This window comes from Taudactylus pleione, unplaced genomic scaffold (assembly GCF_031769625.1).
Source record: "Taudactylus pleione unplaced genomic scaffold, aTauple2 ptg000241l, whole genome shotgun sequence".
NCBI classification, from domain to species: Eukaryota; Metazoa; Chordata; class Amphibia; order Anura; family Myobatrachidae; genus Taudactylus; species Taudactylus pleione.
Window position 1 is genome coordinate 1,808,508 of NW_028284643.1, and position 12,726 is coordinate 1,821,233.

The 12,726-nt window shown below is 43.7% G+C and overlaps 1 protein-coding gene across 1 annotated transcript in view; it reads left to right on the top strand.

Annotated features, from left to right (window-relative positions):
• LOC148516787 (uncharacterized) overlaps positions 1-6,461 on the top strand; it is a 63,861-nt gene extending 57,400 nt beyond the window's left edge. The window contains exons 7-10 of the mRNA XM_088479559.1: positions 31-123; positions 2,689-2,738; positions 5,683-5,760; positions 6,340-6,461. Of these exons, the coding sequence (XP_088335685.1) occupies positions 31-123; positions 2,689-2,738; positions 5,683-5,760; positions 6,340-6,461 (343 nt within the window). The remainder of the gene's footprint in view (positions 1-30; positions 124-2,688; positions 2,739-5,682; positions 5,761-6,339) is intronic.
• Positions 6,462-12,726: the final 6,265 nt, after the last annotated feature.

The following is a 12,726-nucleotide window of genomic DNA, read 5'->3' on the forward strand; positions in this document are numbered from 1 at the left end:
TAATTGTTTGTTCTTCTCCTTTGGGATTAGATTGAATATTGCAGATATAAGTAGAAACTACAGCAATTTCCCAAGGACAATTATGAACATCCACATTTTGAGGAATGTTTCAGTGGATCTCCTGTAAGTGGAGAAATTTGTGTGTTTAAATAAATTACAGACACTGATAGGTGTTATTTAAGCCATTTTTATTTTCTTTTTAATAGACAATAATAAAAGCTAGTTTTAAACAGTTATATTATATAACAATAGTGATAAGAGTGTGCCCTATACATGGAGTCATCTTCTGTTCTCTTCTCTTTTTGATAGTTATATAGGACTTCTATCACTTGGCGGTATATAAGGGACCTTACATACAGTTTCTATAGGACCCACAAATATCTAGCTACACCCCTGACCAGGGCCGTATTAACCCATGGCCGACTCCTAGGCTTTCAGGTGTTTTGGGCCCCCCCTCCCGGCACTTCTGTCTGTCACCCCACTACAGGCTCTGTATGGTGAGTGGGGCTGGTGAGAGGAAAATGAGCACAGTACATGGTGTAATACAGCGTGGCCAAAAGATGACATAGAGCAGAGTGTATGGGATATAAGCAATAATGGGGGGACTTGGTTTAGTATAGAGAGTGTTTCTGTTTATTAGATTGCTAACAATGGAGACACAGAGCTCCAGACAATCCCAATAACATGTAGATTACATTATCATTATTGTCTAGTGCGGGAAGCCTGTTGTCAGAGAGGGTGTTGGGGAGACAAGATGGCCGCTTTAGGGTGTTCCCCTGTCTGTATTCCAAATAGAGGTGATATCTCCCTGTGCTGTGTCTGCAGTGTAGTGTCACTGGGATTAGGGAATCTGCACTCAACATTGTACATATGTGCGATGCTGAATTAGCCCCAAGTCCTCACAGCTGTAGCTTAAAAAATGGGATTTTACCTGCTATGGGGATGTGAGGTAAAAGGCACATTATATCCTATGGAGCGTTAATGCGGATTCATTTGTGCGGCAAAAATAAATTGCACATAATTTGTACCCGGCCACGTTAAGTTGAATCTAGCCGCATTAACCCATGTAAAGGGGTCATTTCGGTTAATTGAGTCCCCCCATAGTGTGTAATATACAGCATAGTGCAGCGTTTTTTAACCACAGTGCTGCGGCACACTAGTGTGGAGGCCAATGTAGTGTGTTTTACTGTATTCCTGTAGAGGCCAATGTAGTGTGTTTTATACCTGTGGAGGCCAATGTAGTGTGTTTTACTGTATTCCTGTAGAGGCCAATGTAATGTGTTTTATACCTGTGGAGGCCAATGTAGTGTGTTTTATACCTGTGGAGGCCAATGTAGTGTGTTTTACTGTATTCCTGTGGAGGCCAATGTAGTGTGTTTTATTCCTGTGGAGGCCAATGTAGTGTGTTTTATTCCTCTGGAGGCCAATGTAGTGTGTTTTATTCCAGTAGAGGCCAATGTAGTGTGTTTTATACCTGTGGAGGCCAATGTAGTGTGTTTTATTCCTGTGGAGGCCAATGTAGTGTGTTTTATTTTTATACCTGTGGAGGCCAATGTAGTGTGTTTTATTCCTGTGGAGGCCAATGTAGTGTGTTTTATTCCTGTGGAGGCCAATGTAGTGTGTTTTATACCTGTGGAGGCCAATGTAGTGTGTTTTATTCCTGTGGAGGCCAATGTAGTGTGTTTTATACCTGTGGAGGCCAATGTAGTGTGTTTTATTCCTGTGGAGGCCAATGTAGTATATTTTATACCTGTGGAGGCCAATGTAGTGTGTTTTATACCTGTGGAGGCCAATGTAGTGTGTTTTATTCCTGTGGAGGCCAATGTAGTGTGTTTTATTCCTGTGGAGGCCAATGTAGTGTGTTTTATTCCTGTGGAGGCCAATGTAGTGTGTTTTATTTTTATACCTGTGGAGGCCAATGTAGTGTGTTTTATTCCTGTGGAGGCCAATGTAGTGTGTTTTATACCTGTGGAGGCCAATGTAGTATATTTTATACCTGTGGAGGCCAATGTAGTGTGTTTTATACCTGTGGAGGCCAATGTAGTGTGTTTTATTCCTGTGGAGGCCAATGTAGTGTGTTTTATTCCTGTGGAGGCCAATGTAGTGTGTTTTATTCCTCTGGAGGCCAATGTAGTGTGTTTTATTCCTCTGGAGGCCAATGTAGTGTGTTTTATTTTTATACCTGTGGAGGCCAATGTAGTGTGTTTTATTCCTGTGGAGGCCAATGTAGTGTGTTTTATTCCTCTGGAGGCCAATGTAGTGTGTTTTATTCCAGTAGAGGCCAATGTAGTGTGTTTTATACCTGTGGAGGCCAATGTAGTGTGTTTTATTCCTGTGGAGGCCAATGTAGTGTGTTTTATTTTTATACCTGTGGAGGCCAATGTAGTGTGTTTTATTCCTGTGGAGGCCAATGTAGTGTGTTTTATTCCTGTGGAGGCCAATGTAGTGTGTTTATTCCTGTGAAGGCCAATGTGTGTATTTTGTATGTGGGAGCCAATGTGTATGATTTTTCATTTGCACGCACGCCGCGTCGCAGGACAGTGTGCCTCAGCAATTTTAAAATGTTGTGGTGTGCCTCCAGTTGAAAAAGGTTGAAATCACTGGTAAAGTACATAGAGACATACTACAAGCCACTATCCCCATGACTGAAGGCACCAGTGTGACTGACATTTTGCTTTTTATTTACAGAGACAGAGAGAAACATCGGGCAATTCCCGTCTATGACCGGGATTTACCAGGTACAGTACATGAATAAAACACCTGTACACCAGGCCAGAGAATGTGAGGGAGTCTGTGCCGTCTGGCTCTGCCATACAATACATAATAATGTTTGGTGCTGGGATCTGTGTTATATAATTGTTCCCCTCTTAAGACAAATCATTATTATTATATCACCAGAGTTACCTCACAGTAATGGCTGCCATGTACGTACAGCATAGAGGTCCTGATTCTGGTGTGGAGGCAAACGCCATCGCAGCTGTGATCTCTCACGGATCGCAATTGCGCTAATATGCTAATGACTCACTCGCCGCCCAGTGCTTAGAGCCGCCCACTGACAGCATCTCACATCCGCCGCTCTCACACACATACCGGAAACTTCTAACGAAGATCCGGCGGCCATCAGTCCTCTGAGTAAGGCTAAGCTGTCGCAGATACGCAGATACCACGCCTCTTGGACTTGGACACACCCCCATTAATACCCAGGCCCTGTGACTGTCTCACTGGCCCTGAATGTGGTCACATGGCCTCTTGCACCCCAGATAGTGCAGCAATTGTCTTGTTACATGTCTGAGCTAGTCAGTGGCGTATCTATAATAGGTGCAGTGTGTGCGGGGCACACGGGCCCCTGGGTCCAGGGGGGCCCTGCATTGCCCACACTGCACCCATATTAATTTAAACTTACCTGTCCGTGGTCCTGCGGTGGGTGTCAGCGCTGCTCAGAAGACCAGAAAATGCCCGCTGCGGACATTTTTCCGGTGTTCTGCACATGCGCAGTAGACTCTGGACACACTCTAGTGCCCGGAGTTTACTAATGCTCCGGTGGCTGGCCAGCCGCGTCAGTCGGCTGCCGGCCACCGGGAAGGGAGGAGGGGGCCCCGCACGGGGAGTGCACACGGGCCCCGTCCTCTTTTAAGACACCCCTGGCTATAGTGTATTAGACATACGTACAGTAATCACATCCAGGTGTTTTCCCATTGTCTTTCCCTCATAATGTATATATTAATGTCCTTCTATATGTGTACATGACTCCCTTTACCTCTGTCTCTTACACGGCTTCTCTTCTCTTTTTAGGATCAAGAATAGGCATAGTGACTTGCCATATCAACATCTATATGGCTAAAATGGGTGTGACCCTTAGCGCTGTTGTGGGCATTAATATCTGTATGAGATAACTGCTGCCCGGTGTCTATATGTAGTCAATGGGGGGTATTGTAGTACTGAGGGGTCAGCTGTGACCACGCAGTAATCCTATTGGCTGTACGAGAGGCTAGACAGACTGGAGAAGACTTAGTATGTATTTACCTTAGGTGTAACTGTGGGGGATAACCCGTTCCCCTGGCGTGGGTATTAGGCGGCTCCTTTAGGAACCGTCTAAATCCCACACTAAGAGATCAGGTAATTCCCCATAGTTACACCTAAGTACACACGTCAGTATGATATGCTGGTGAGGTTATTACACGTTATTGTGGCTGATTTAGATGTGCACGCTAACTGCACGCAATACCGATATGCACGCAGTTGGCTGATGTTAGAAGTACTGCGCATGCGTCTTGAGTCACAGTGCGCATTTGCCCCAATGGTTACCGCACGGGGACACCGAACAAATTTTGATGTAAGAGCCGTGGATGTCAGTGGGTGTTCCTGGGAGGTGACTATAGGGAGGCGGCTAGGCAGACGCGGTGCGCGTCGTGGGCTCTTTGCTTAATCAGCAGCATCTAAAGACGCAGTAGCGCTAACACAGGACGCCATGTTCAGATGGAGATATTGTACATTTCATAGGTCTGGTGTGAGCTTCGATGGTGCAACCGATGGCGCGTCTCTAACTACGCAGCGAGACGGAATAGCAACGCTGCAAGTGGGCGTCTCAATAGGCTCAGGATCAGGGGCGGCATTAGCATGAAGACGCAGAAGATGTAAAAGAAGCCGCTGCGTCTGCGCCCACCTCAGAATCAGCCCCATAGTTACATGAGCTATAACTGGGGTAAAGGGAAACGTGGCCACACAATAACCTCACTACATAAAGGCTTTATCCCACTGTACTTATCGCTGCCACGCCTTGTCATTGGTGGCACGAGAGGGGGGTATGGTGCTAATTACCCAGGTCTGGGCCTGTTGTAGGATCCTGGTGGGACCCCTGGGCAGCTACTGATAGGAACCAATCTCCCCCTTTGCAGCGCACAGTGCCACTTCCCGGTGCTGAGCACAGTATATATTATTCTGGAAGGGCCTTGGCCACGCCTCTTGGAGTTGGACACACCCCCTATTAATACCCAGGCCCTGTGGCTGTCTCACTGGCCCTGAATGTGGTCACATGGGGGGTCATTCAGACCCACTCGCAAGCGGCAGGACGCTCGCAAGTGGGTCGATGTTCCCCACTGCGCATGCGCACGATGGAGGGAGCTCCGTCGTGCGCATGCGCGAAACCCGGGCAGCGACGGGCTTCCCATCGCTCCGGGTCTCGCACCAAAGGGGGCGTGCTGTCGATGTTGATTGACAGCACGCCCCCTTTGGTGGGCATGCCAGCCAGACTAAGGCGTTCCCATGGCAACGTCTACCGTCTGAAGCCAGCCCCACTGACATCACTAGTGAAGTCAGTGGGAGTGATTTTGGCTCTGATAGAGCCAAAATCACTCCAGGGCTTGAGGCAAAGGAGACCCTACCGCAGGGTCTCCGTCGCAAGTCCGATGGCTATGCGAGTGGCCAGGAGGCCGCTCCATTTTCATGGAGGAGGGCCCTGATTCAGAGCGAGCTGAATCAGGCCCATGGTCTCTTGCACCCCAGATAGTGCAGCAATTGTCTTGTTACATGTCTGAGCTATAGTGTATGAGACACACGTACAGTAATCACATCCAGGCGTTTTCCCATTGTCTTTCCCTCATAATGTATATATTAATATCCTTCTATATGTGTACATGACTCCCTTTACCTCTGTCTCTTACATGGCTTCTCTTCTCTTTTTAGGAACAAGAATAGGCACAGTCACCTGCCCTATCAGCGAATATACGAATAACATGGGTGTGACCCTTTGCGCTGTTGTGGGTCAGTAACATCTGTATGAGATAACTGCTGCCCGGTGTCTATGTGTAATCAATGGGGGGTATTGTAGTACTGAGGTGCCTCTAGGGGTCAGCCGTGACCACGCGGTAATCCTATTGGTTGTTCTCAACAATTGATGATACTTGTTCTGAATGTGATTGGTGCTCCAGTTAATTAGTGAATAACTTATTTAAACTCATATGCAACATTTCTAAAAATCACAAAGTTTCATGTATGCAGGTTCAAGGGCCAATATCACTGACAGTGTGTGGGAGAGCCAATCACACTGGCTGATGCAGATGACAGTATGTGGGAGAGCCAATCACACTGGCTGATGCAGGTGACAGTATGTGGGAGAGCCAATCACACTGGCTGATGCAGGTGACAGTATGTGGGAGAGCCAATCACACTGGCTGATGCAGATGACAGTATGTGGGGGAGCCAATCACACTGGCTGATGCAGATGACAGTATGTGGGAGAGCCAATCACACTGGCTGATGCAGATGAATGTGTAATTGATGTGAGTGTGTGCAATGGTATAAGAGTGCGCAAATATGCTGATGTACTTTTTATAATTTAAGTTTCAGATGCAGAACGTCAGAGGCGCGAGAGGGATGAGGCCATTCGGGAGGAAGCTGAACATATTAAAAGTTACCTCCACAAAATTATAGGGTCTCTGGATCATATTTTAAAAGTCTTATAATTTATTTTAGTTATTTTTTCTCGTTAATTTAGAAACAAGTTTTTTTTGTTAAAAATAAAAGTTAATTTTGGTTTGGATATACAATGTGTTGTGTAATTATTATTATTATTATACATTAGTTTATTATAGTTTACAAATTATATATCTATATATTCCTTTTGTTTGTTGATTATTGTGTGAAAAAAACTTTCGTTTTAGAGCAACAGCGCAATATACTATAGATTAGTAAATTAGCCAGAACAAAAGTACAATTAGCATTCATTGCGTGTGCACAACAGGCAATCATTACTATCAGAACATCAATTGGTGTGGCATTTGCCAGGAAATAATCGCTGATTGATTGCGTGCGCTTCAGCCTGCTATTGCAATCGCTATTATATAACGATGGGACGTGGGCGGCTTTATTTGCTGCTAGGCGTCTTTATTTATCACTGCGATCATATTGCGGTGACAGTCATCTGCATGTTCTCGCACGCACAGGATATGTGCCTTCGCAATTATGTGAACCAAGTTGTATCAGGCCCAAAATTATCAATTTTTGGGGGGTCCAGGATGGTCTCCTCACTTTTTTATGCACTTCTCTCACATCGCATTTGGCAGTCAAATTACAAACCTCCGCTACGAGTACCGCTATTAGGCATTTTTATTTGGAATGGAGATTTCTTGATGTGCGCATTAGTGCGAAGTTGTCCAGTTTCATGAAACAAACTCATTACTCGCAATTCACAGCTAATTGGGAGGACCCCCGTGTGCTCACAAACTTCACAAATCACTGAGGAGAGTCTAAAGGCCCCCACACATCAGAACGATATCGTTCCAACCAGCCAACTAGCTGTCTGGTTGGAATGATAATCGTCCTGTGTGTGGGAGTAAACGATAGTCAGCCATTTGCTCCCACACGCTGAAAAACGTCCAGAAACGGTCGCTCCAACCAGTTGGTGATAATCAAACAAGTTTGATTTTCAACAACTATTGTTCTAGTGTAGGAGGAACTTTCCCCCAACTGAACGATAAGTAGGCGGACACCTGGCCGCTAGTGTCCGCCTACTTCACTACCCCTGTCGGCTTTGGATCCCCCTGCCTGTCACTGATAGGGGGCCCGGCTGAGTGTGAGGAGAGGACCAGTGCAGCTGCTGCACACAGGTCCTCAAGGTAAGTATCATACTGTAGGACCTGCGCTCCCTTCCCCTGTGAGAAACGGGGTGCCCCCCGTGATCACAGATTTGCCCCCCCAGGTCTCTTCTCCACCACCCCTACGATCACAGATGTACTCTCCATGGGTGCCGCCCCCCACCCCTGTGACCAAAGATGCACCTTCAGCGGGTGCCGCCCCCCACCTCTGCGATCACAGATTTACCCCGTGGGTGCTCCCCTCACCGCAGGTGCTGCCCCCATAATCAAAGATGTACCCCCAGCGGGTGCTACCCCCTGCGATCACAGAAGTACTTTTCCCCCGCAATCAAAGATGTACCCCCCCAGTATGGACGTGTCTCCTCTCAGCTCCCTGGAGAGTCCCTCTAATCATTGGGCCCCATGGTCCCCCTTGTCACCCTGCGGGTCCTTGGCCCTTACCTTCAAACTAGTGGAGCTGCTCCCCTCTTGCCTGATCTCCGTGAGCGGACTCGCGGCTCCAGATCACCTAAAGTGCATTTTGAAGATTTTTCAAAAATGCACCTACCCCTACCACCCACATTCTTTTAAACACCTACCGCATACTTGGGAAGCCCCCCTGAATTAATTTCGTTATTTAAAAACGTATTCCCCATATTTTTTTATTTTAACCCCAAAATTAAAATAATTTTTTTGGGGTGTACCTATTTTTTTTAAAAACTTTTGTTTTGACACAGTTCATTTTTAGGGGTTATTCCCTGGGGTATTTTTTTTAAGCCTGCACCCCTAAACTCCAATTCTGCACTTTTTTTCGCCATGTAAAATATTATGGGAGAGACATCATGACATCTCTCCCATCACCCACTGCGGGAGCCGGAAGATGGAACTCATGAGGGAGCTCCAGCCCGGCTCTGGTAGCGACAGCGACCAACAGTCAATGAGAGTCTGTCTGATTCTCATTGGCTGCCAAAACAAACACACTGCCGCTGGGTAGTACGAGTGTACTAGCCAGCAGCGGTGTTTGTTACTGTGTAGTGCGGTCTGCATTACACTGACCAGTGTCCTGGACCACCCAGTGTCCGATGGCACCCAGGGCACGAGCCCTACTCGACCCCCCCCTAGTTACGCCACTGCCTCCAGCATGCCGGATCAGCACCGCCCAGCAAACACCAATGGAACACAAGCTGTGGAACCGTGCTGTCCATCCTGTGACTAGGGGAGCAAATTTTACAAATGTAACAAATATTTGTTTTGTTCTATTAATGTTTACAATTGTAAAGCGCAACAGAATATGCTGCGCTATATAAGAAACTCTTAATAAATAAATAAAAATGAATGCTCCAACTTCAGGATGTGGCGGAGCTGTTTGGACACCATGAGGCAGCAAAGTGCTTCCGCAGAGTGGGGGGATCTGTCTCGGTGCACCCAAGGGACCTGGCCAGGTGACAGGCAACATACTGGTGCCCGGGGAGGATCCAACCAGTTCACCCTGTCTATCAGCTCCAAGGCCAAGAGACAGGCAACAGAACACCGAAAACATAGATTATGAACACACACACATATATATATATATATATTTATATATATACACACACACACACACATATATATATATATATATATATACATACACACATAGACATATACTTAGGTAGCAGCTTGTCAGGGGAACAGGTCAAATATGCTTACCCCCATTTTCACATACCCCAAATTTGTTAGATTTTTTTTTGGGGGGGGGAAAGATAACTATTCCTAAGTGCTATTCTTCACCACTTCTTCATAGCCGCAAATATGCACCTGCCGCGGCTATTACAAACTCCGACTTCCTTCAGCATGCAAAAATGGGGGTACCCATAGTGATCCCCCATGTCTGGACATCTTTAGGGAGGTCCCAGGCACATTTCCCAAAAATTCCTGTATTTTTTCAACAGATCAAAGTTTCGCCGGGTCCCGTTTGGCTCCTTTTAAATTGAATACGGGGATAAGCGGGCACGTGCCCGATACTTTATCCCCACTCTTATCTCCGATGTGGAGGGAAAAGTCCAGCACAGACTTTTCGCTCCCATAATGAATAAGGCCCTAAGTGGCATACCCTTACCAACCTGTTAGATAGATCTGATAGCAAAATGGTTGTGACTCTTCTCAGGATTTGTAATTTCTGATAACATTATACGAGCATTACTACAGGGGGTATTTGAGCACATACCATGTTTTGCACACACAATAAACTTGGTGGTTCAGAATGAAAAAAAAATATTTTTAAATAGTTAATTAAATTGCCATCCTGTCTGCCGCTGCAGTGCCCCTCTCTTTTCTAGATGTAGGTGTAACTGTCACAGCCGCTGATATCTTCTACATGTAATTGATAAATGCCTAAAATGCCCACGGACAGCATCTCCTCCATGCCCCTTTCATTTAAAGATAAATAACAAATACTGAACACATACAAGTTTATTGGGTGGGCAAAACATGGGACATGTTCACCCAATTGTAATTATTAATTAATTTCTGCCCTGGCAGTCTAGTGTGAGCTCTCCTTCCTGCAGTTGTGTGTGATATGGCGCCCAAATCACCGTGTCAGGTACTTAGGGTCTGATTCAGAGCCGGACGCTATTTGCGCTCGCTCGTTCAGAAAAAGGGGCTGGCTATTTAAATTGACCCGTACTCCTTATTTTTAGATGCTCCGTCCAATCATATAAAAGAGAAGAAGAAATGCTCCATATAGTGTAGTATTATAAGATTAAAAATAATTTTATTCATACATAATCCACATAAACATAAAACTTGTCACCGAACAATATATATGTGTGGCCCCGTACCGTATAGTTAGGGTGCAGTTTCCTGGACACCCAAAATGACATGTGCAGAAAAAGCCTCAGAGTCTCCCGGGATGTTACTCATTTTAGGAACAAATCACACTGGAATAGGAATAGATATAGTCCTAAAAGACTTAATAGAAATAGATATAAGCAAGCTGAATATGGTGAACCACGATTTGAGCCATACCCCGAAGGAAGAGAGAGGGGATGGAGAAGAAACCAGAAAGTGCCATATAGAGAGAAAGGTTTTACACCTAGGAGAAACATATACTATGTAAAGGATGAATGGTATCCAGAGGAGGATAGAGAACCAGATCGGATAACTACAAGAAATAGATTTGAAATCTTCCAAGATAATGATTTTTTAGGAAGGAACAGGAAACAGAGAAGGAGGTTTTAGCCGTAAAGAAAAAGAATAAACGGGGTAAACGAGGGAAAGGTAGAAATATGAAGGAGAAATCTAGGGAAATTAACGAAGAAAGAAATAAAGAACTAAAGAAGGAAATATTAGTACAAAATTTTTTCATTTAAGTAAGCATATTTTATCTGAGGATGAAAATTCAGTTTTAAAAAAGGGGTTGAAGTTTGCACCCAATAATAAACTCAATAAATTTGAGACTTATTTAGATATACAGAAATTCATGAGGAAGGTGTTATTAAAGAAATATTTCTTGAGCCAAAAAGGGGAAAACACTAATAGCTGTGAAATATTCAAACCTAAATCCACCTTCAACCCCACGTTCAATAGGGGATGTTTCATTGACAGCTTTAATAAAGCTGTCACTATGGAATTAGAAGAAATTATACCAAAATGGGGAAAGAATTCTAATATTTCAGCAAAAGAACGGAAAGCTTTGGACAATCTCAGTAAAAATGACCAAATTACTATTAAGCCGGCAGATAAAGGCGGAAGTATTGTCATTATGGATACAGTCCTTTATGAAAAAGAGATAATGAAACAATTAAACGACAGAGGAACATACTCATTATTAAGAAATAATCCCAGTGAACGTATTAGTAAAAACCTTTCAGAATTATTGATAGAATATAGAAATGAAGGAATCATTACAGATAAAGAAGAAAAATATATGATTATTTACAACCCAAGTTTACCGGTGTTTTATATCTTGCCCAAAGTTCATAAAAGTCTGGAAAATTCCCCGGGACGCCCCATAGTGGCTGGAACCGAAAGTATCACATCCAATTTGTCTCACTTTGTGGACTACCATTTACAGCCTGAAGTGCTGAAAATTAGATCATACATTAAAGATACTAGTGATATTTTAAAGAAATTAAAAGACCTAACTTGGGAAAACGATTTTTTCTTGGTGACCGCAGATGTTAGTAGCTTATACTCCATCATCGAACATTCACAAGGATTAAATGCGGTGAAATATTTTTTAGACAAAAATGAGATGGACCAAAGGAAGGTGGATTTTATGATAGACAGTATATGTTTTATTTTAGAAAATAATTTCTTTTGGCACAATGAGAGATTTTATCAACAAATAAAAGGAACGGCCATGGGCACACGATTTGCTCCGTCATAATCCAACCTCTTCATGGCCTTTTGGGAGGAACAAACCATATGGTCAAATAATAGATTCCTTACGAATATCATAAAATTGTATCGTTTTATAGATGACATCCTTTTCATATGGAAAGGGAGTGAAGAGGATCTAAGAACATTTTGTAGAGAACTAAATGAGAATATTTTAAATATTAATTTAACTTTTAATATTAGTACAGTGGAGGTCAATTTTTTAGACTTAGTTCTATACGTGGAAGGTGGGATTTTTAAGACTAAGACTTTTAATAAACCCACAGATAGTAATTCTTATATAGAATGGGGTAGTAACCATCACCCATTATGGTTAAATAACATACCAAAGGGACAGATGAGAAGAGTGAGACGAAATTGCACGGATGTGGAAGTTTTTAAAGATCAATCAGTGATTTTAAAACAAAAATTAATCTCAAAGGGATACAAAAAGAGAGATATCGATGGAGCTATAAAGGAAATGATAGAGATTAATAGAGAGGATCTTTTAGAATCAAAAACAAGAGAAAAGGAAAAACCTATGATTCTACCATTTATCACTACATTCAATAGCCAATACAAAGAAGTAGAAAAGATTATTAAAAAGCATTGGCATTTGTTAGAACGAGATCCGGTTTTAAATCCAATCATGTCGAAATATCCCAAATTCATATACAAAAAAGCTCCTAATATTAAGAGTAAAATAGTCAAAAGTGCAATACCGCCTAAGAAGCCAGGAAGAGTTAAGACCACTGGATTTCATAGATGCGGTGTATGCACGATGTGTAAAAGTCAT